At 48.2% G+C, this 21,709-nt stretch overlaps 1 protein-coding gene across 2 annotated transcripts in view; it reads right to left on the bottom strand.

Annotated features, from left to right (window-relative positions):
- Positions 1 to 947: 947 nt before the first annotated feature.
- Positions 948 to 21,709, bottom strand: part of LOC128332767 (chemerin-like receptor 1) — a 28,456-nt gene continuing 7,694 nt past the window's right edge. The window contains exons 1-2 of one of the 2 annotated variants that reach the window (XM_053267471.1): positions 13,995 to 14,283; positions 948 to 7,618 (exon numbers count right to left, since the gene is read on the bottom strand). In XM_053267471.1, the coding sequence (XP_053123446.1) occupies positions 6,649 to 7,614 (966 nt within the window). In that variant the 5' untranslated portion in view covers positions 7,615 to 7,618; positions 13,995 to 14,283 and the 3' untranslated portion in view covers positions 948 to 6,648. Of the gene's footprint in view, positions 7,619 to 13,994; positions 14,284 to 21,709 lie in introns of those variants that run through there. The other variant, XM_053267469.1, reaches the window with a different exon arrangement.

The following is a 21,709-nucleotide window of genomic DNA, read 5'->3' on the forward strand; positions in this document are numbered from 1 at the left end:
ATGTGGAGACATGTGCCCAGAGAACGCACACAGCTGGATACATGGAGAGCGGAATGAGTTTCTTCATCAACAGGCCCTGATGATGCCACCCACTGTGGCCGTTCAAGTCCTGGCAAGAGGGCTGGAGACTTCTCTCCCTTCCACTCTAAGGAGGTCTTACTCAAGTCTGACGTAATGTGTGGGTCTAAAAGGTGAGGAACAGTGTTCCCTCTAACTGGGATTTCCACATGTTCTTGACCCCAGCTCCCAGAATCCCCAGCTGCAATGGCCTTTCACCAAGGATTCTGGGAATTGTAGTCAACATTTGGGACTCCCTGTTGCTGGGAACACTGGTCAGGAATCTTCACAACTGTTCTGTACTATAGGGTGTGAGTGGGGAGGGGTGGTGATTTTGAGTCCAGGGTCCAGTGGATGGCCACCGCGTGGTAGCTGGGATTCTTGCATGGAATGCTGGAGAAAGTGAGTGTCTGATCCAGGGGAGCACATCTTACCTTCTTGAAATTGTATATTGCAGCCCCAGCACTCCCAGCTCAAAGGGCTGATACCCCAAGCCCCCCCTTGTTGGAGATGGCATTGTGCTCCAGGTGACGCCTTAACCTCTTCAGACCTTGGACAGCTCCCAGGGCAATGGGTCAGCACCATGGTCAGAGCTCATCAGGAGAATCCATAAACGGGATTGAATGGGAGATGGCACCGTAGGGTATGGCGCTGCTCTGGGAAGAACACCTTCATGCTTGCATGCAGAATGTCCCAAGTTCCCTCCCTGGCATCTCCAGATAGCGCTGGGAGAGACTCCTGCCTGCAACCTTGGAGAAGCCGCTGCCCATCTGGGTAGACAATACTGAGCTAGCTAGATCAATGGTCTGACTGCAGCAGCTTCCTATGTTTTTTGCCACAGGATATGTTGGTGGCCACCAGCATGGATGGTTTAATAACTGGTGTAGGCAAATTAATTATAATTTTATTTATCTACCACCTGACTCTAAAGACTCTAGGTGGTTCACAAAAACAAACACACAAGAAACAGAATAAAGCCAACTACTACAAATGTAAAACATTCAGAGATGACAGCAATTAAAAATTCAAAACCTACAGAGATTACCAAGAGTCTGGCTACAATAGTGTGTCTTCAGGGCTCTTTGAAAGGCTGGCGAAGATGTAACGCCATGAATGTCAATAGGGAGCAGGCCTGCTCCTGATTCACCATTAGACAAGCTGGCGGGAGATGGAGATGGACCTCCTATGGTGGTCTTAATGTGTCGTGTGGATCATGCAGAAGAAGCCGCTCTCCCAGGAGAAGTATCAGTAAGGACTAGCCCCAGCTGTGGAGGCAGGGGCAAGGGCAGGAGAGGGGGGCATTCCTTGATCTGCTTGTGCCGTCTGGTGGGCCACTGCCGGAAATGGGGTGCTGGGCTAGATGTCCTTTTGGGCCGGATCCAGCTCTTAAATTCCCCGTGACTGGGAGGTCTTTGGAAGATCCTTTCAAACTCAAGCAGGACGTCAGGGCTGTGTTCTCAGGTCTTGGGTTCAGCTTTGTGTAGAGGAGAGAGCGCACTGGAAACAATTACTGCATTGTAACAATGGCTTTTATTTTCAAATATACAAGCAGATTGTCTCCGGAGGCAAGCAGCACAGCAGCAGTGCCACGCTCTCTACCCGAGAGAGAGCCTGCATGGGTGCAGGGGTGGGCCAATTGTCCTTCCAGCTGCTGTTGAACTACAACTCCCATCAGCCCTGGCCACAGTTTATTGTGGTCAGGAATGATGGGAGTTGTAGTTCAACAGCTGGAGGGGCAGGTTTGCCCACCCCTGCCCCAGGGCTGTTCTCACAATCGGGGTTAGGGTTGGAGTAGCCTCCTACCCACACTCCAGATTGAACATCAGGAGAACTCTACAGGCGACGCTGGAGTTGGTGGGGGGAAACGGTTGTCTGTCAGATGGGTACAGAGGCGAGATGGGTGCCTTTTCTCCACCCTCACACTGGAGCTGGGTGCATACATGTTCTGGGCTCACCATTGCCACCCACCTCCTGCTTCCAGATCTGACGATCCTTCTATTACTACTATGAATATTTATATCAAAGTGCTTTATATAGATATAAATAAAGCCGGCTCCCTGGCTCCAAAAGGCTCACAATCTAAAAAAAGAGACATAAGATAATACACCAGCAACAGCCACTGGAGGGATGCTGTGCTGGGGATGGATAGGGTCAGTTGCTCTCCCCCTGCTAAACGGAAGAGAACCACCACTTTTTAAAGGTGCCTCTCTGCTTAGTGAGCAGGGGATTTTCCGCCTCTACCTTGCCTACTGAATTCCACTTGTAGAATTCTTATGATGGCCAGTCCAGAGTGCACCCAGCTCCTGAACTTGGGTTAGGAAGTTTTTGCCCTAATGTCCATTGTGAGAACAGCCCTATTCTTTCTCTCTCTTACTCCAACTGATCAGGACCATTGGCAACTATTACAGAAACATTAAGGCGTTCTTGTCAAACCCCTGGCTGCCGTCAGGCTCTGGGCAAAAGGCCATCCCATTCACAGTAGACAAACAGAAAATTCACGATAAGGCAAAAAGGCATAGAACCAGAGGCTGTTGCTGGCGATCTACTCTGATGTAGATCCTTCAACCTGAGTGCAGTTCTGGGGACAAGCTACTGTTGACGTTAACATGCTTCAATTCTCTTTTTCACCGAGTCGAAATGGAGGGCGAGAATCCCCAACCTATCCTCTCTAGAGGCCACATTTCATAGCATTGTAAAATAAAATGTGAGGTTGCCAGATCTTGAAATGGAGGGAGGAAATCTGGATATTGGGTGGGTCAGAGTCAGAGGCTGGAGTCAGGACAGAGCTTGGATGCTAGGCAGAACTTGCCTCAATGCCGTCTCTTCCCTAAAGGTGAACAGCTTTTCTTAAAAAGTTGGCTCCTTGCTTTTCTGGTAACTTCCCCTCCCCACCTCCTCACTAAACGAAACATCTAGACTGGTTTTCAGTTCAACTGACAGCCTAATCAATCCTCGAAACAAGGACTAAATGTTAAGGGTGTGTTAAAAATCAAAGTTGTATGGATGTGGCCACTGCAGAATGAGAGTGGTGCCACACGTGAAGGGCCTTTGTCCATCTGGGTGCTTTGCTCCAGGACGGTGGTAGCAAGCTTGTGGCAGCAAGCATGAATTGTTCCCTTTGCTAAGCAGGGTCCACCTTGGTCTGGATTTGAGTGGGAGGCTACATATGAGCACTGTAATATATTCCCTTTAGGGCAGGCCTACTCAACTTTGCCCCCCCCCAGCTGTTTTTGGACTACAGCTCCCATAATCCCCAGCCACAGTGGCCAATAGCCAGGAATTATGGGAGTTGTAGGCCAACATCTGCAAGAGAGCCGAAGTTGAGCAGGCCTGCTGCCGGCGGGGATGGGGTTACTCTGGGAAGAGCTTCTGAATGCTTGCATGCAGAAGATCTCAAGTTCCCTCCCTTGCAACATCTCCAAGATAAGGCTGAGAGAGACTCCTGCCTACAACCTTGGAGAAGCCTCTGCCAGTCAGTGTAGACAATACTGAGTTACGAGTAGATGGACCAATGGTCTGACTTGGTGGAAGGCACCTGTATCTGCTAATCAATTTTTTTTTTTTTGATTGGCAAAATTATATCTACAAGATAGAGAGTGAGCTGGAACACAAGAGCCAGAGATCCCTCCAAGATGCAAATGACAATCCTGACATTGAAAGATACAACTGAGAATTTCTCCACACTTCTTGTCCTAGTTGTGCGCTCTGGCACTGGGGGATCCTGGCAGAAAGAGGCTGTACCAGTAAGACCTAAATGGTGGAATAATCCTGCGGATCAAGACTGAGGGCAAAAGGGACCACTGATGGTCCAGTCAAGGTCTGTATAAAGGCAGAAAAAGGCAGTGGGGCCATAGCAGAGGTGAAGGAGATGTGTTAGCAGCAAAGGCTTCTGGGAGGAAACATGGGCTTCGCGGTGGAGGCTCTGTGCAGGTCTGCTGAAAGAATTAAAATAGCATCTGCCCCCCCCCCCCAACATATGCACTGTACAGCAAGAGGGATGAGGCAGAACTTCAGGTTTAAGGTCCTACATCTGGCCTAGCGTCATTGCTGCTAAAAACCATGACAGAAAGGAAAATGGCAGCTTTAGATCTATGCTGAGTTTTGGGGCAGGTTTTTGCAGGTGCTGCTGTGCCTTCTGTCCTGAGGTGGTGGCAGAGTTGTGATGTGCCAACCCTAAGGGGAGCTATGGCCACCAACCTGGTTCTGTTTATTTCTGGAGTTAGTCCACTGAGCAAGTGAGCAAGGCGTTGGTCATAGGGAAGAAAATGCAGTGTCAACAGGCGTGATGCAGAAGCACGTGTGGCTTTCTCTCCTCTCTGACACGAAAGGGGTGTGAGACGAGAGAAATCCGTGTGCATCTCTCCAAGCCAAGGCACTGCTTGCTAAAACAGTTTCTCCCATTTTGGCCATCTTGACGGGCTCTTCTGCGATCCACCATTGGCTCTCGTATCGTAGCGCCATGCCGGACTCTCAGATCTCAGTATTACGAGTCGGCAAAATTAAACTGCTTTGTCAAGGTGTCAGTTTTGCGTTACGGAGCCTCCAAGAGAGCCATCAAGATTCTGACTGGTAATTGAAATGTATGCACAGAGGCTTGCTTTGCAAGGGAGGGAAGGGGCAATTGAGAAGGAAAGTGGTGCTGAGGGAGCATTTATACTCCTCCTGAAAGAGAATGTTCAAAACCCACCAGAGATGGCATAAAGACAAGAACAATTTTGGGAGTTGACATGCATGATGTCCTGGGTTAAGCAACCTGGGCTCCTAGCTGTTGCTGAACTACAACTGCCATCATCCCCAATTATCTGATCACTGATAAAAGGAAATCCTCATTGCAAAACATGGCTACATGCTTACTTTTCAGCCACAGTTTTGCAGTCTGCGATCAAGGAATCGGCAAACTGCCATCTGTGTCGGATGATGTTCACAGGGCGTAAGCGACACACACGCAGTTGCCTGCACAAAGATAAGAGTGCAGAGAGGGCACACAGGTTGTGACTAGATCAGAGAAGACACTGACCTCCTACACCAGGGATGCTCAGCTTTGGCCGTCCTGCAGATGATGGCCCACAACTCCCATAATCCCTGGCTATTGGCCACTGTGGCTGGGGATTATGGGAGTTGTAGTCCAAAAGCCACCTAATAGGGCAGCGGGGAAGTAACTTGCCTAGGGAGCATAAGGTTACTGGTTTGAATCCCCACTGGTATGTCTCCCAGACTATGGGAAACATCTATATTGGGCAGAAGCAATATAGGAAGATGCTGAAAGGTATCATCTCATACTGCGCAGGAGGAGGCAATGGTCAACCCCTCCTGAATTCCACCAAAGACAACCACAGGGCTCTGTGGTCACCAGGAGTCGCCACCAACTCGACGGCACTTTAGTCCAAAAACAGCTGGGGTACCAAAATTGAGCAGGCCTGTCCTACACTGACTGGTAACAGCTCTCTAAGATTTTAGGGAGGGCTTTTCCCCACAGCCGTACCAGGAGAAGCCAAGAACTGAACCTGGCATATTCTGCCTGCAATGCCACTGAGCACATCACCCAAATTAGCAGATGCAGGTCAGATTTTCTTCTGAAAACAGCAAAGGGTCTCAGTCTTGCTCCAACCGCTTTCTGGCATCGAAGAAAAATGTAGCTAAAGATGTGCCTTTCCTTAGCAACAGCACATGGTTCAGCCAGGCAGAGAGCCCTGAAGACAAAATGCACAGCCAGGCAAACTTAACAATGCAATCCTGCACATGTTTACTCAGAAATCAGTTGTCACTGTGCTAAATGGGGCTTACTCCTGGGTAAGTGTTGCATTTTACATGGGTGAGGAGGACCAAGATACCCTAGAGATTATTCAGCAATCTTGTGCTCGCCCTGCACAAACAAGTGTGTCAACTTGAGACGTAAATCTGTTTTATTTTTTAAAGAAGTAAATCAAGTTTCTCTCCCCTATGACAAAAAGTAGTCTTACACTGATTTAAGGCGTGGGGAGAAAACCTCAGGATCCCAGAGCAACAGTAAGCTGACTCACAGTTTTCAGAAGTGGGGGATTCAATCCTTTTATGGCTTGCTGAAGCAAGGGGGGGGAATACAAGAAAAATAGACAGAACTTGTTGATTTTCAGAATGTATTCAGATCACAGAAAATTTGGCCTCTTAAAGCACAGTATACTTGGGTTTGCCTAATTCAGGGATGGGCACACTCAGCCCTCTCTCTGTTGTCGAACTACAACTCCACAATACATTTATATGATTTAAATTTATTTATTTATTTTATTTATTTTTTAAAAAACTTCAATAAGTTTTAAATGGTTTTTAAAAATCTTGGTTGGTTTTAACGTTGTAAACCACCTAGAGACTTGGGTAGTGGGCGGTATACAAATTTGCTAAATAAAAAAATTGTGGTAAGGGATGGTGGGAGTTGTAGTTCAACAGGTGGAGAGCCAGGTTTGCCCTCCCCTGGGATTATGGGTTCTCTCCTCCTTGCAGAGGAGAGCTTGCTAAGAGCACCCTGATTAGCCCTGACTTGCAACGGAAAGCAACTCGTTCCGTGCTCCCACCCAAGAAAGATCCCAATGGACCAGTACTTCCGGGTTCCTCCTTTCAGACATTGGTGCCCATGGGCGCCTCCTCAAAAGCCGACCTGAAGACCTGCAGCAGAGACCTCCTCACCGCATCCTTGAACTCCTGTCCCACAAAGACGTAGAGCAGCGGGTTGATGCAGCTGTTGAACATGGCCAGGCACTTTGAGAGCGGGATGGCTACTAGGCGTACCATGTCGGGCACGACATCAACTGAGATCCTGGCCAAGGCAAGGGCATGGTAGGGCAGCCAGCAGAGGAAGAAGCAGAAGACGACTCGGGTGACCACCAAGAGGGGCTTGCTGGACTTGTTGAGTTTCTTCTTGCGCATGGCCACCACCAGGATGGTGTACGAGACGGAGATGATGAGGAGGGGCAGGAGAAACTGGTAGAGGAAGATGCAGATGGTGAGCACCTCGGCCTCCTGCCAGTCCTGGAAGACGTCCAGGTTGTTGCAGGAACTCCGGTTGTTCTTCTCCACCGAGACCTCGGAGAAGAAGTAGGAGCTGGGGACGAAGAAGGCCAAGGAGAGCAGCCAGAGGACCCCACAAGCTGCCCACATCAGCCGCGGGGTGCGGTAGTTCTGGCACCAGACGGGGGCCACCACCAGGACGCAGCGGTCCACGCTGATGGAGCTGAGCAGCAGCACACCGCTGCAGAGGCTCAGCCCAAAGAGGCAGTTGGCCACCTTGCAGGCTACCGAGCCGAAGGGCCAGTGAAGGTCCAGGGCCAAGTTCAGCACCGTGACTAAGATCATGGAGGTGGACACCAGGTCGGCCAAGGCGAGGTTGAAGAACCAGACCGTGTTGGACGTCCAGCGGAGCTTCCAGCCGGTGACCCATAGAACCGCCCCATTGCCAGTGACCCCAGCTAGGAAGATGAAGCTGAAGACCACCCCGGTGGTGACCTTCACAGCGTTGCGGATTGAAGTTTCCCCTGAGAGCACTGGCGGGGAGGAGGAGCAATTGGCCTCTGGGATTGTTGTCATCTCCCTGGTGGCATGAGAAAGCAAGGTTGGGGTGGTGGGGGGAGGAAAAAGAAATACATTAGGAACATAGGAAGCTGCCATATACTGAGTCAGACCCTTGGTCTATCTAGCTCAGTATTGTCTACCCAGACTGGCAGTGGCTTCACCCAGGTTGCAGGCAGGGATCTCTCTCCGCCCTATCTTGGAGATGACAGAGGAGTGTATCTTACAGTGCTCACACTTCTAGTCTCCCTTTCATATGGGACCCTGCTTAGCTAAGGGGACAAGTCATGCTTGGTACCATAAGACCAGCTCTCTGTTGGAAGGGTTCTCTTCAAAAGACCCTTTATTGCGCCAAATAAAAGTTGATGTTCATCAATAAAAACATTTCGGCATTCACACGGTCATCAGTTAAACAAACGTGCATAGAAAAAGACCTCTTCTGTTCCCAGCTGTTAAATACTTTATGCCTTTCCAGACACTGGAAAGGGAAAAACTTTTTAATGGTTCTCAAGGCACTGTTTTCTCACACTTGCCTTTCCATTTGCAAAAGGGTTACAACAGTCCTGTAAGGTAGGTGGATTTGCTGAGCTAGTATAGTACACATAGGGCTGTGGTGTTTACTTGATTGATTGGCTAGATTTATCTCTTTAAAATGCATTGAGGATGCCCGGTTAATCAGCTTACACAGGAAGGCGGCCGTCTACGGAGTCAGACCTAGGTCCCTCCAGCTCCAAATTGTCAGCACAGACTGGCAGCAACTCTCCAAGGTCTCAGGAGTCTTTCCCAGCCCTATCTGGAAAAGCTGCAAGGGGTTGAGCTTGGAACTTGCTGCATGCCAAACGGATGCTCTACCACTGAGTGATGGCTCCGGGGACTATTTCATAGTAAGTAGCATTTATATGTAGTTGCCCACCCAAATGCAAACCAGGGCAGACCCTACTTAGCAAAGGGGACAATCCATGCTTGCTACCACAAGCACAGCTCTCTCTCCCCCAGTGGACTGCACCCAGATAGTCACAGCGGCAAGGGGATCCCCTTATTGGCACCCCAAGCAGCTGCCCCAAATGGCCCCCTACCCACCCTCGCATCATGGGAGGGCCACCTTTCTCCTTCCCCGTACTATCTCTAGGGAGCCACGATCGCATGATAGCTTAGCGTCACGGGTACTCTCTCCCTTCCTCTTTGTGCAATTTCCCCAGCTACGCAGAAGTTATGTGGTAACCAGAGCAACAGAGTTTGTCCTTGAGCATTTCAATTACTAAGGGGCAGGGGGGTGGGGGTGGGGAGACAGAGATTGCTGAGGGCTGGTAAATGGGGAGATGGAGATGGAGAAGGGTGATAGAGACCGGGACGTAGGAAGCTGTCTTAATACTGAGTCCGACCACTGGTCCATCTAGCTCAGGATTGCCTACACAGACTGGCAGCGGCTTCTCTGAGGTTGCAGGCAGGAGTCTCTCTGTCTCTCTCAGCCCTGTCTGGAGATGTCAGGGAAGGGTCTTGGAACCTTCTTCATGCAAGCAGGCAGGTGCTCTCCCCAGAGTGGCCCCATCCCCTAATGGAAACCTCTTACGGTGCTCATGCATGTAGTTTCCCATTCAAAGGTAACCAGGGTGGACCCAGCTTAGCAAAGGGGACAATTCATGCTTGCTACCACAAGACCGGCCACCTAATGGCACGGCGGGGAAATGACTTGACTAGCGAGCCAGAGGTTGCTGGTTCGATTCCCTGCTGGGATGTTTCCCAGAAACTCCTATATTGGGCAGCAGTGATCTAGGAAGAAGCTGAAAGGCATCATCTCAGACTTTATCTGTTGTTTTTATTGTTTTGTCGTAAACTGCCCAGAGACTTGCGTTTGGGGTGGGGGTGTATACAGACATAATAAATAAATAAATAAATAAATAAATAAATAAAATAATTGTATTTATTTTACTTACTTACTTACTTACTTATTAAAATTTGATCCATTGAATTAAAATTAGACCCATTGAAATAACAGGAATTACATTACAGTGCAATCCTGCTCAGAAGTATGTCCCATTGATTTCAGTGGGGTCTAATCCCAGGTAAGTGGTATAGGATTGCATATCCTTCTAGTAAGAGAACCCCCACAAGTATGATATCTGTCTAAGTAGGGTGGCCATGGGGGTGTGGCTTCTGAGGTGGGTGTGGTTTTGAGGGTGGGGAGCTATTAAAGGCAGTCATGAAGAGTGGCTGCACTTCTGGATTTGTGATGACATCACTGAGGGTCTAGTTCAGGGCCGCACAAAACTGGCCATCCTGTAGATGTTGGACTACAAACCCCCATAATCCCTGACTACTGACGACTGTGGCTGCGGATGATGGGAGTTGTAGTCCAAAACCAGCTGGAGGGGCTGCCGCTGTGCAGCCTGATCTAAATCCTATGAGAGAATTCTAGCTTCTCCATTTGCAAGCAGACATTGAGTAGCAAAATATAGAATTTTGTGTTTGAACTTTGTCACGTCGGTGTGTGTCTGTTCCATTTTGGAGGTAGCCTTCAACTTCTGGTGTGGCTAGCAGTGGCTCGACGTTAGGCGTGAGCTTCCCATTTCCATGGAGGGAAGATTTTCCGATCAGGTTTTGAAGACAACACCTGGCATTTCAGAGTTGGAACGGTTTCCAGTGGAGGAGAATGCATCTCCTTTAGCTGGCCTGTTCGCTTGGCAAGGCAATGAGATCCTCTTATGCAATCCTGCTGGGGCTATATTATTGACACAGCTATTGTCAGGGTTGAGCTAAGACTGGAAAGATCTCCACGTGGGCAGGTGGTGTTGTGTAACCTCTCAGCGCTGATTCCAGATACTGTTCAACATCCAAGCGCACATTACCTGAAGAGGGAGAAAAGTGGATTTCCAAGGCCACCTGGCCTTGTTCCCGTGCCTTTATCAGAGGCTGGGCAGACTGAAAGTACACAGACAAAACTCTATTTTTAAACTGGAGAAATTGCGGGGAGGGGGACAGGGATTCCTGGCAAAAATTTTAAACTTAACATAATGTTCTCTGGGTGGCTCCCAAAACAAAGTCACTCCATAACTCCACTTCTAAAAGCATAGCTTTTAAAATTTATTTATTTGTCTGTCGGTCTGTCTATTTTTAAAGCTTGGGATCCATGTAAGGGTTAGGATAGGGCGACTTTGAATCCCCATTATTTCCTACAGTGGAAATATAAAAAAACCAGTAAAAAAAAAAATCAGTAAAAATCAACCAAGTGCCCTCACTGCCTTGAAATTTGGGTGGTAGGTGGCACCCATGGGGACCTACCTACCACCCAAATTTGGTGCCCCTAGGGCCTTTATAAGTGGTGTGAATTGATCCAGATTCAAATAAAATCAAAATCAAATCTGGGGTGATGGGTGGGGGGGACAGAGTCAGACACAAAACAAATCAGAGGTGATTCAATTTGGGCACAAATCAAACTGAAAAAATCGATTCAAGTACATCCCCAGTCAAGACACTCAACTGAAAATTAAAATAGAACTTTTAAAAAAAAAGTGTTAAAAAGGCCGAGTCTAGAACAAGGGCATGGGGTTAGGCAGGGCTGCTCAACTTCGGCCTTCCTACAGATGCCGGCCTATATCTCCCCAAATCCCTGGCTATTGACCACTGTGACTGGGGATTATGGGAGTTGTAGTCTAAAAACAGCTGTGGGGGCTAAATTGAGCAGGCTTGGATTAGAAGCAGATGTTCAACAGGTGTGGCTTGCTTGTGCTAAATTTGTATCCTTGAGGCACTGCACCCGTGGAATAACTGTCTCTTAGGCAACCTTGAAAGGCACAGAGCTTGTGTCCGGGTGGGGAGGGCGGCAGCAGAAGATGCTACAGTAGATAGTCTCCCTTCGCATAGGAATATAGGAAGCTGACTTAATACCAAGTCAGACCATTGGTCTATCTAGCTCAGTATTGTCTACCCAAACTGACAGCAGCTTCTCCAAGGTTGCAGGCAGAAATCTCTCTCAGCCCTATCTTGGAGATGCTGCAAGGGAGGGAACTTGGAACCTTCTGCATGCAAGTATTTCCAGAGTGCCCCTATGCCTTAAGGGGAACATATTCCAGTGCTCACACATGTAGCCTTTGTTCTTGCACTTTGCAGCAGCAACTACATAAATGACAAAGAATAATTTTGGGGGGTGGAGTGGGATAGTGTGTAGTGTGGCGAGTGTGGTGGGTGAGAGTGTGGTGGGTGGTGGGGGAGATTGTGGAGGGGGCAGGAAGAGTGGAGTATAGAGGATAGGGTGACGGGGGAAGAGCGGAGAGTGCAGAGGAGTGTGGAGTGTGGTGGGGAAATGTTAAAAAGAACAGAAAAATGGCTGCCGCAGTGCTCTAAATGGTGTGAGTGGCCATCTTTCCCCCACAATGCACCACCGTACCAGGGGTCTCAGCAGAAAAATAGCATGTGGCGGTTACAGGTGCAAAAGGTTACTGTGTTTGTCTTGGTATGTGTCAACCCAGTAAGAGGTCTTTTTGGCTTCTGCTAAAGGGCCCTTGACATGATGCACCTAGTTCAGCGTTAGGGGCGGAAGCAATTTTCCCCAGCACTAGATCATTTGATGGATTTGGGATCCAAGAGATGCTCTATCATTATTGATGATGATGATGATGATGATGATGATGATGATGATGATGTGTGTACCACCTCCATCTTCCATCTCTGGGTGGTTTACAGCAGCATGAAACAACTCAAAACCTTACAACAATTCAAAACCACTACTCTAGGTAAGCTTGGGTGAATCAATGTGTCTTTAGAGACTTTTTAAGAGCTTTCAAAACCTCTAGCCTCAGGGTTCCCAACCTGTAGCCCTCCAGATGTGGCTGAACTCCCGTCATCCGCAGCTACAATACGTTGTAGCTGACTCCAAGTGTGAGTGCAAGAAGGTCTAGTGCTTAGAGCACCACCAGGACCGACAGCCGGTCTCCCGGAGTCTTGTGCTTGCTAATGGAGAGGTGGGCGTGGGAATGAACAGGGTGCTTAAAACAAAATCCTTGGCTAAGGACCACAGAATCTTGTTGCCACTCTTGAATGGGCAGCGTCGTCCAGTGGTTAGAGCGACAGGCTTGGAACGGAATGTGAAGTCCTTTCTTCTTGTAAGGGCGTGTTCTCAAGTCCCAGTTAAGCCCTTTTCCCTCGACCAACCCTCCTCTCGCGCCAGGAATAAATGAGAGCTTAATGAATTAATTGCTCGCCGACGGCATGCCCCTGCGTGTGTGTTTAAACGGCACCTGGCGGCCGGCCGCACATTCATTAGCGTGCTTAATGGGCCTCCGAGGCTTGAGTGGCAAAAGCAGCAGCCAGAGGGAGGCTCTGCGCATTTTAATTTGCTATTATGATGATGGCTCCCCAGGCGGGAGCGAGCGAGAGAGAAAGAGACACCCTTCAGGGCCGTGGGATGCAGGAAGGGAGGCTGGCAAAGCAGCCACCCCCTTGCGGGAGGCTGATGAATAAGCCCACCTGGAGGGATGAGTTAGTGGTACCCAGACTGTGCAGCAGTTCGCCTGCCTTAGCAACCCAGTGGCATCCAATGGGGAGGGAGGGATGAGCAGAGCTGGTCTAAGGGCGGAGAGCTGGTCCTGTTGCAGCAAGAATGACTGGTCCCCTTTGCTAAGCAGGGTCTGCCCTGGTTTTATTTTGGATGGGAGACCACATGTGTGATCACTGTAAGACAGTCCCCCTGGGGGCCAGGGTTTCATAACCTTGGAGCCCCAGATGATGTTGGCATACAACTCCGATCATCCCCAGCCACAAATGCTGGGGATGATAGGGAATGGGGCTAGAGGGTCCCAGGTTCACCCCTTGGCATATCCTTGGAGAGCTGCTGCGTAGAAGGTACTGCGCTAGATGGACCAAGGGTTTGACTCCATATCAGGCAGTTTCCTCTGTTTCTGTGTTTCCTATGTTGGGAAGTGGAACTGAAAAAGAGTGGAGACAGAGGGAAAGCTTGGAGATCAACTCCTCAATTAATTTGGGGGGGGGGGTAGGGGAAGGGTGTGTGTGTGTGTGTGTGTGTGTGTGTGTGTGTGTGTGTGTGTGGACAGGGGTTATTAGGCTGGGTGGGTGGAGCTCAGTAAAATAAGGTACTCAAATGCCTTTTAGGGGATGTCTGTCTGCCCCTCTGGAAGGGAGAGAATTATTGCAGGATTCACAATGTTGTTATTAATTTAATTAATTAATTAATTAATTAGATGTATATGGGTGGGTGGGGCAGGGGCTAACAGGCCCTTTCCCTTCCCGTTTGTGGTTGTAGGGCTGAGTTTAAGAAGTTGTGCGTCTCCCCAAGGCAGTAGCACCAGATTTGGCGGTGGATTAATAAAGACCAGCGTGAATTCTGTGGCAGCTGTGGCTGAACCCAGAAGGAAAGATCCCTCCAGGGATGAAACTGCCCTTACCTTGTTGATGTCCTGTGCCTCTCCAAGCGATGACAGAGGCTGTCCTTCTGGGGGCTGCCTGGCGGGCTTTTGCTCTCTCCTTCAGGTGAGTCTGTAGATGATCTCTCTCCTCCGGCTCCCTCAAGCAGGCAACGCTGTTTGATCCCGACCCGGGGGGGCTACCTGAGTGAGCCCCAGAGCTATGGAGAGGGGTCCTGCTGTTCCTCCATCCCTCAAAGCAAACCCAGGGACTGAGTGTGAGAGAGGCGGATTAGCTGTTCCCTGCAAGGTGGCTTGTGTGGGGCAGAAGGCGAGAGAAAGTCGGGGCTGATGCTGGAGGGAGCGAGCTGGTCTATATGCAGCGAAACTCCGCCGCCCAATCGCATCCGTGCACTGAGAAGGGGTGTTTCCCAGGGATGCAGGCGCTCCGTCGGTCTTTCTCCTTGCTCGCCAATTTAAACGACGACCCAAGAGACTCCAAGCAATGTTGGTGGGCGGCTGCAGACGTTTAAAAAGAGTCACCAGGGAAGCAAATGTCTCCATGTAAGCAATTTATTGGTCCCCTCGTTGCTCTTATCCCTCTTTTCAGTTTTGATTTTCGTGTACTGTTCACGGTGATGTGAAAGTGTGTTTGGCTTGGTTTGGGTATCGGGACGCACGTGTTTCGTTTTGATTTTGTTTTCTCCTCCTTAAGTTTGTTTTGGGGTTTGTTTGTTTGTTTGTTTGCTGGGGGGAAATAAAAATTTTGTAGCCCCTTGCTAAGCAGGCTCCACCCTGGTTGCATGTGAATGGGAGACTCCATGTGTGAGCACTAGAAGAGATTCCCCTTGGGGGATGGAGCTGATCGGGGAAGAGCATCTAGGTTCCAAGTTCCCTCCCTGGCAGCATCTCCAAGACAGGGCTGAGAGAGATTCCTGCCTGCAACCTTGGAGAAGCTGCTGCCAGTCTGGGTGGACAATACTGAGCTAGATGGACCAAGGGTCTGACTCAGTAGAAGGCAGCTTCCCATGTTCCTATATCGCAGGCAGGAAGCATTTGATCTCTTGTCTCTTGAATGAACAAATATAAAATTAATGATATTAAATATTAATCAAAACGAATTAAAATCAAAATTACTCTGTTTACCTGAATTCAAGATTTAGGGTTTCCCTCAAGTTTTTTCCTTTTCCTTAAAAAAAAATCATATTCCCCAAGTTCTTTGAAGTCCAAAACAGGGCTGTTCTTTAGCATGCCCAACCCTGCAAGATATTCCCTTTAGGAGATGGGGCCATTCTGGGAAGAACACCTGCATGCAGAAGGTTCCAAGTTCCCTCCCTGGCAGCATCTCCAAGGTAGGGCTGAGAGAGATTCCTGCCTGCAGCCTTGGAGAAGCCGCTGCCAATCTGTGTCGACAATGCTGAGACAGATGAACCAATGGTCTGACTCCGTATATGGCAGCTTCCTATACCTCTAGCAAACGTATTGTGGTATAAACATTTGCGGACCCTAAGTCCAGCTCCTAATAGATTTGTGGTGCTATCCTCGGCTTGCAGGTGGATCATAGAATTTTAGCATTGGAAGGTACCTTTGAAGGTCGTCTAGTCTAACCCTCTGCACTAAAGAGAGATGACCTCCAAGTTACTTTCCAGAGTGTGTGTATATGCATGAGCACATGAGGAATAATATATCTCTCAATAGAGATCAAATAGTATTAAATCCAATTATCTGTCGCAATTCTATATGGTTTAAATGCCTATAAGAGAAGCACAATCTTGCGGTTTGTATCTGTCGGCCCTAGCATACATAATGACTGAGAACAAGAGCTACAAGCCGAAGGCCATGGGTTCAATGGTCAGCCTAGGCATCCGCCTTGGGTGGCCGATAATTTGATAGAAAGCCACTTTGGGGGATTCTTCTGAGCCAAAAACAGCAGGATGATGTTAGATAAATTCCAATGTTTTGTTACGACTCAATAGCCAATTTTGCTGCTATTATTGTATTTATTATTATTTTAAAAAATCATTTGTATGTTTGTTCCTAGGATTTCCATCTGCCTTTTCATAGCGGAGCCTCAAGCTCGCAACAAGAAACCACGTAAAATACCAATAAAGTGTAGTGATGTGGGGTGATTGCACTGGCCCGCCCTACATGGTGGTTGTAAGCACCATTGGGATAACTTCTGTGAAGCATTTTGAGCCCTGAGTGCAAAAGGGGAAAGCACTCTATACATTAACTAATTTGATCTCTTTCCAACCCCCAAACCAGGGAGCTTCTTCTAGACAACACATTAGGAAGATATATTTTAATCGAGGAGTGTTTGGCGCTGGATGCAAGCTTCTGAGCTACACAGAGCTCTTCATCAGACATAGTTTGGTGTAACTTTCTCCCTGCGCCCATGCTTCTAATAATTTTGGTAGGTATTTTGGTAATTTTGATTTGGTAGGCAGAAATTTAGCAGGTATGGTTCTTGTGTGTGGATTTTTAGTGACAGAGATAGTTTCTGCTGCTGAGTAACTGTCAAACAGCTATTAAAAGCACAAGAGCATGGACAGGAAAGGAAGTCTGATAACACCCATTTTCCCTTTCACATTTGACATAATTTCCTGTTTGCCTTATTTCTATATTAATATCCTTGTGGTTTTAGCAGAATCCTGCCAGATCCCAGGGCACGGACAGAGGTCAGAGAGCAGTTATCAACAGAACCTCTCATCTTGCTACAGCATTGATACACCAAAGTCAGGAGGGAAGATCGCCACCTTCTCCTCAGCAGAGGACCTGCCCCTTTAATAGCAAACCCCGCGCGCCCCGCGCCCCTGCATATCACTGCATCTCCTTCCAGGAAAAAGCTACACCAGTCAGGTTTCTGCCTGAAAGACTGGTGTTAAAGGTGTTGAAGGATTCTCCATCAAGAAAACTGGCTTCCCTACAGGGACTGGGGAGGAGAGGGTAGAGAAAGACAGGAGAAGGCCTAAAATAAAAGAGTTGCCAACTGCTCAGAAGGGAAAACTCAGCCAGCTCCTGTGCCTTAAACAGCAGTTTGATCTGCAGAAAATGGCAAGTAAAGTTTTCCAGGGCACAGCAAGCAACTTTATCATCTGCAGAGGCCATGCAGAGTTTGGTATAAGCTACCTGCACACAGCCATTGGAACATAAAGACTGGCTCCAGCACTACTGTGTGCTTGGTCCTGCACCCCCAGAGTTTTTTTTCTCTCTGTGACAACACACTTGTCAATCAACATATGGTGTCAAAACCACCATGAGTTTCTAGACCCTGCCCCCCAAAGAGAATGGTCCCTGTCAATGCGGCCATGAAAAGTGGAACACTTGGGTGAGAAGCATGTGATGAGAGAGACTATGCGTAAACTAAATTATTTCTTCTAATGCATTATTTATACCTCTGTCCTGATTGTCTGTTAACTGACTTCTGAATCCATGAACATTCCGCTCCATTTAGTTACATTGGGAAAGGGGTGTGTTTTGTTCTGGGGGGTTATTTTTTGTGAGGTGCCCTCTTAGGCTTTCCCCCTTCAGATATTTGTGAAACTGACATATCTATGGGTCACCCTGTGTCTGCTAGTACCCCTCCTCTGGCCCATGGATGGGTGAGCACCTTGGACAGTGCCAGCCTATGATAGTTACATGTGGTCTATCAAGGGGACGTAGGAAGCTGCCGTCTCCCAGTTCAGACCACTGGCCCATCTAGTGCAGAATGGTCAACACTGACTGGCAGCACCGTCTCCAAGGTTTCAGGCAGGCAAGAGTCTTTCTCAGCCCTGCCTAGAGATGCTTCCAGGGATTGGACTTGGGACCTTCGGCATGGGAGAGAGATGTTCTGCCACAAAGCCATTTATCTAGGCTTAATGTGGGTTACCAACATAAGCGTGATTGTGTGAACCCAGGCCAAGGCGGGGACCTGAGATTCATCTCAGGCCATAAACTACCTTGATGTGGGTTCACACAAGCATGCTAATGTTGGTAACCCACATTAAACCTAGATTTCAACGCTAGTTGGTAACCCACATCACACCTAGATTCAAATGACTGTGTGAAAACTCTCTCTCTCTCTCTCTCTCTCTCTCTCTCTCTCTCTCTCTCTCTCTCTCTCTCTCTCTCTCTCTCTCTCTGCCACAGAATCCTGGCACCAAAAATAAACCCTAGCACCACTTCCAACAGGATGTCAAGGGATAGGACGCTGTCACAGCCTGGACGACCTCTTCAGGATGAAGAACTAGGGCTGTGCTATGGCAACCATTGGCATTTCTGTGCCTTGCCGTTCTCCACAAAAGGAAGGGTGATTAACCTAATGTACTTGCTTCCATCGCTGTTGCTTGACACCCTTACAGTCAGCACCAAACCACTCATGTCTGACTCAGGGTTGATTATACCCGCTGTACACAACAAAAGTGGTCCTCCAGGAAAGCCAGGTTGTTATATCATCCAGGAGGAACTCGATGACCTCCCAGACTACAATAGCTGTGATGGATTGGTTCTTGATTTGCCCGCCTGCCACAGTTGTTCAGATGAGCCGTTCCTTCTGTGAACTGCAGGACCTCCAAGGTCCACACGATTATTCAAAGGGATTGGGATCCAAGGATACCAAATGCTCTGGAATACGTTTGCCGCAATGGGTCAGCGGTGGGTGATGGTTTTCTGGCCAAGGCTCAGTAGCAAAGTCGCCTCGAGGTGATCGTGCCCACCTTTTAAACACCTCTCCAGGATCTCTAGAACTGAGAGGAGGTGATGTGCTTATTTGTGTTGCATATTGAATTGGGAATCAAAGGGCTTAGAGCTTAAATCCTCATGGGGACTCTCGCTCTCGTTCTGCAGGGGAGGGCAGTTCCGGTCATCGTGCTCTGTGAGGTTTGCGAGCTGAAGGAAAACTGAGGACAGCATCCCTTACCCAGGATGCTCATTTGCATTACAAATGCCTCTCGTCCTCTGCTTGCTTCTATGCTTGTGGTGCCCATCGATTGTACAAGATACAATCTTGTATTGGTTTTATCCCAGCCGTGAATCGATTTTATACCAGCTTGGCTGTCATGGCTAATACATAAAGTTTATGTAGTCTATCACAAGACCAGCTCTCCTAGAGGTTAAATACAAGCTAAATAACCGTATATACCTCAACGGCAGAGGACTTTAAGACAACCCCAGTTTCTAACATCAAAGAACTTGGGCGGATGGTGGTGGTGGTGGTGGGGGGGACCTAGTCTTGGATTTAGGTAAATACAGCTTAAAATGTCTTCTTTTTTAAAATCAATTTTAAAACGCCTGAGTGTACAGAAATGTCTTCCATCTATGGCTGCTGGTATGATATTGCAAGGAATCCTGTTGAATCCTGCAAAATCCAGTGACAGTTTTCAGAGAGAGAGAGAGAGAGAATGAAAAGGGAGTGATATTCTGACCTCAAGCTCTCTTGGTCCCGTCTGGAGAAGTGAGCTATTTTCACTCTACTCAGGACATTTTCTTCTGGCTTCTTCCCATTCATACCTGTATTGTCCCCTCATTAGGGCTCCATTAGCATCCATTTACACCCCCTTGAGAGCTGTTAAAAGCGTATCAGCACACCAGGCAATCCTCTCTCTTTGTGTGTCAAAGAAATGTGAATCACCCATACAACCATAGGAACATGCTTCACTGAGTATGACACCCATCCTGCGTCAGCTTCATTGGCTCCTGGTCCGCTTCTGGGCTAGATCCAAGGTGCTGGTATTGACCTTTAAAGCCCTACATGGCTTGGGGTCGGGGTACCTGTCAGACCGTATTCACCCATATGAATCTGCCAGGGCTCTCCGATCATCATCTCAGGCCCTGCTCATGACCCCGCCACTAACAGAGATCCAGGGACTAGAGTCAGGGCCTTTTCGGTTGTGGCCCCTCGGCTTTGGAACACCCTCCCTGAAGAGCTTCGCCATGCTCCCTCCCTCAGTGTTTTTTTTAAAAAAACATCTCAAAACGCACCTTTTTAAGGAGGCTTTTTAATGCTCCCTTATTGTTTTGTTATATCTGGTAGGTTCTTTCGCTTCTTTTGCTCTTTATAATTTTTCGTTTTAATTTGAACCTAATAATTGTGGTTTATAATCTGACTTTAAAAACATAGTTAGTTAATTTTATTACTTTTATTGTGTGTCTATCTTATTGTTGTGAGCTGCCCCGAGCAGTAGTGCACTGGAGGGGCAGGGTATAAATATTTTAAATAAATAAATAAACAAGCATAGAAAGCTGCCATATACTGAGTCAGACCCTTGGTCCATCTGGCTCAGTATTGTCTTCACAGACTGGCAGTGGCTTCTCCAAGGCTGCACGCAGGAATCTCTCTCAGCCCTATCTTGGAGATGCTGCCAGGGAGGGAACTTAGAACCTTCTGCTCTTCCCAGAGTGGTTCCATCCCCTGAGGGGAATATCTTACAGTGCTCACACATGGAGTCTCCCATTCATATGCAACCAGGGTGGACCCTGCTTAGCTAAGGGGACAAGCCATGCTTGCTACCACAAGACCAGCTCTCCTCCACACCAACTAGGGTAGGTGGACAGGCAGGCAGGTGATGAAGGCTCACTATGCTAGCAGCCTAACCCCATGTGTGGGCTTTTCTCGGTGCTGCTGGAATACAACTCCCATCAGTTCCAGCCATCCATAATGTCTGAAGGATGATGGGAGTTGTAGTCCAACAGCATCTGGGGACTCTAAGTTGAGAACCCCTGCCATAAACACTTGCTTGGCAGGTGGAAATTCAACCAGTGAGGATTTACCCACTTGCCTCTCCATGTGAGCAAATGTGTTGCCTCTTTCAGAAAGATGGGAGAGGCGTTTTGTCTGACTAGCTTAGCATTTCATCATATAGTACAAATATTTATGCTGGCCTTGGGCCGAAATAAACAAATGCACAAATATTATCCCAGTATGCTTAGTTTTCTTTGGTGTTGCACAAATATTATCGTCGTCCAGCAGATGGCGCAAGTGTCACAGCAACAGCATCTCAGTGTAAGGTAATGTTCTTCGTTTGGCTTCCTGTCGTCTGCACAGCACCCTCTAGTGCTCTATTGTTGTAGTGCAGGCAGAAATTCTATCCCTGCATCTACTAAGCAATTCTGGCTGGTTTTTTAGATGCTTTCCAGATGGTCCCTGCTCAGCAGCAGCAAGGAAACTGTCATTTGCTGGCTTGAGGAAGACAGACACCTCTGTACCTTCTCTCTGCAGTCTTGGCCTCCATCCTAGCTTCACTGGCAAGCTGGCAGGGAGATCTTTAGTAAGAACAGTGCCAGAGATGCCCCATAGATCAGGGTTTCTTAACCTTGGGCCCCCAGATGTTTTTGGACTGCAACTCCCAACATCCTCAGCTGCAAAGGCCATATCTGGGGATGATGGGAGTTTTAGTCCAACAACATCTGGTGCCACAAGACTTTTCATTGTCTTTGCTGCAACATAGTAACACAGCGGATTTACATAGTCAGTCCTCACAAATTTACTCTTGGCGGTATTAATTTCCAAGCAGGAGCTCTCTTGCAAAATGATGTGGTTTCTTCTAGCCTCTCAGCTTTTGCAGACTCACAATCTGTCATGTCGTTCTGTGTTCCTTGTACTGCTCTCTAGTGTCTTTATGTGGTATTGCAGGTTGCACAAGAGCTATTTTTAAGGTCTTGACTCATTAACATTCTCAGTTTTGCTTTTTTTTTTTTCGCCCCGGAGAAAGCTTTCAACTCGGCAACATCCAGCGAAACATCATATCTGGCAGGAGGACACACTGGCTTCCTCTGTA

The sequence above is a fragment of the Hemicordylus capensis genome, chromosome 7 (assembly GCF_027244095.1).
Source record: "Hemicordylus capensis ecotype Gifberg chromosome 7, rHemCap1.1.pri, whole genome shotgun sequence".
Taxonomy (NCBI): Eukaryota; Metazoa; Chordata; class Lepidosauria; order Squamata; family Cordylidae; genus Hemicordylus; species Hemicordylus capensis.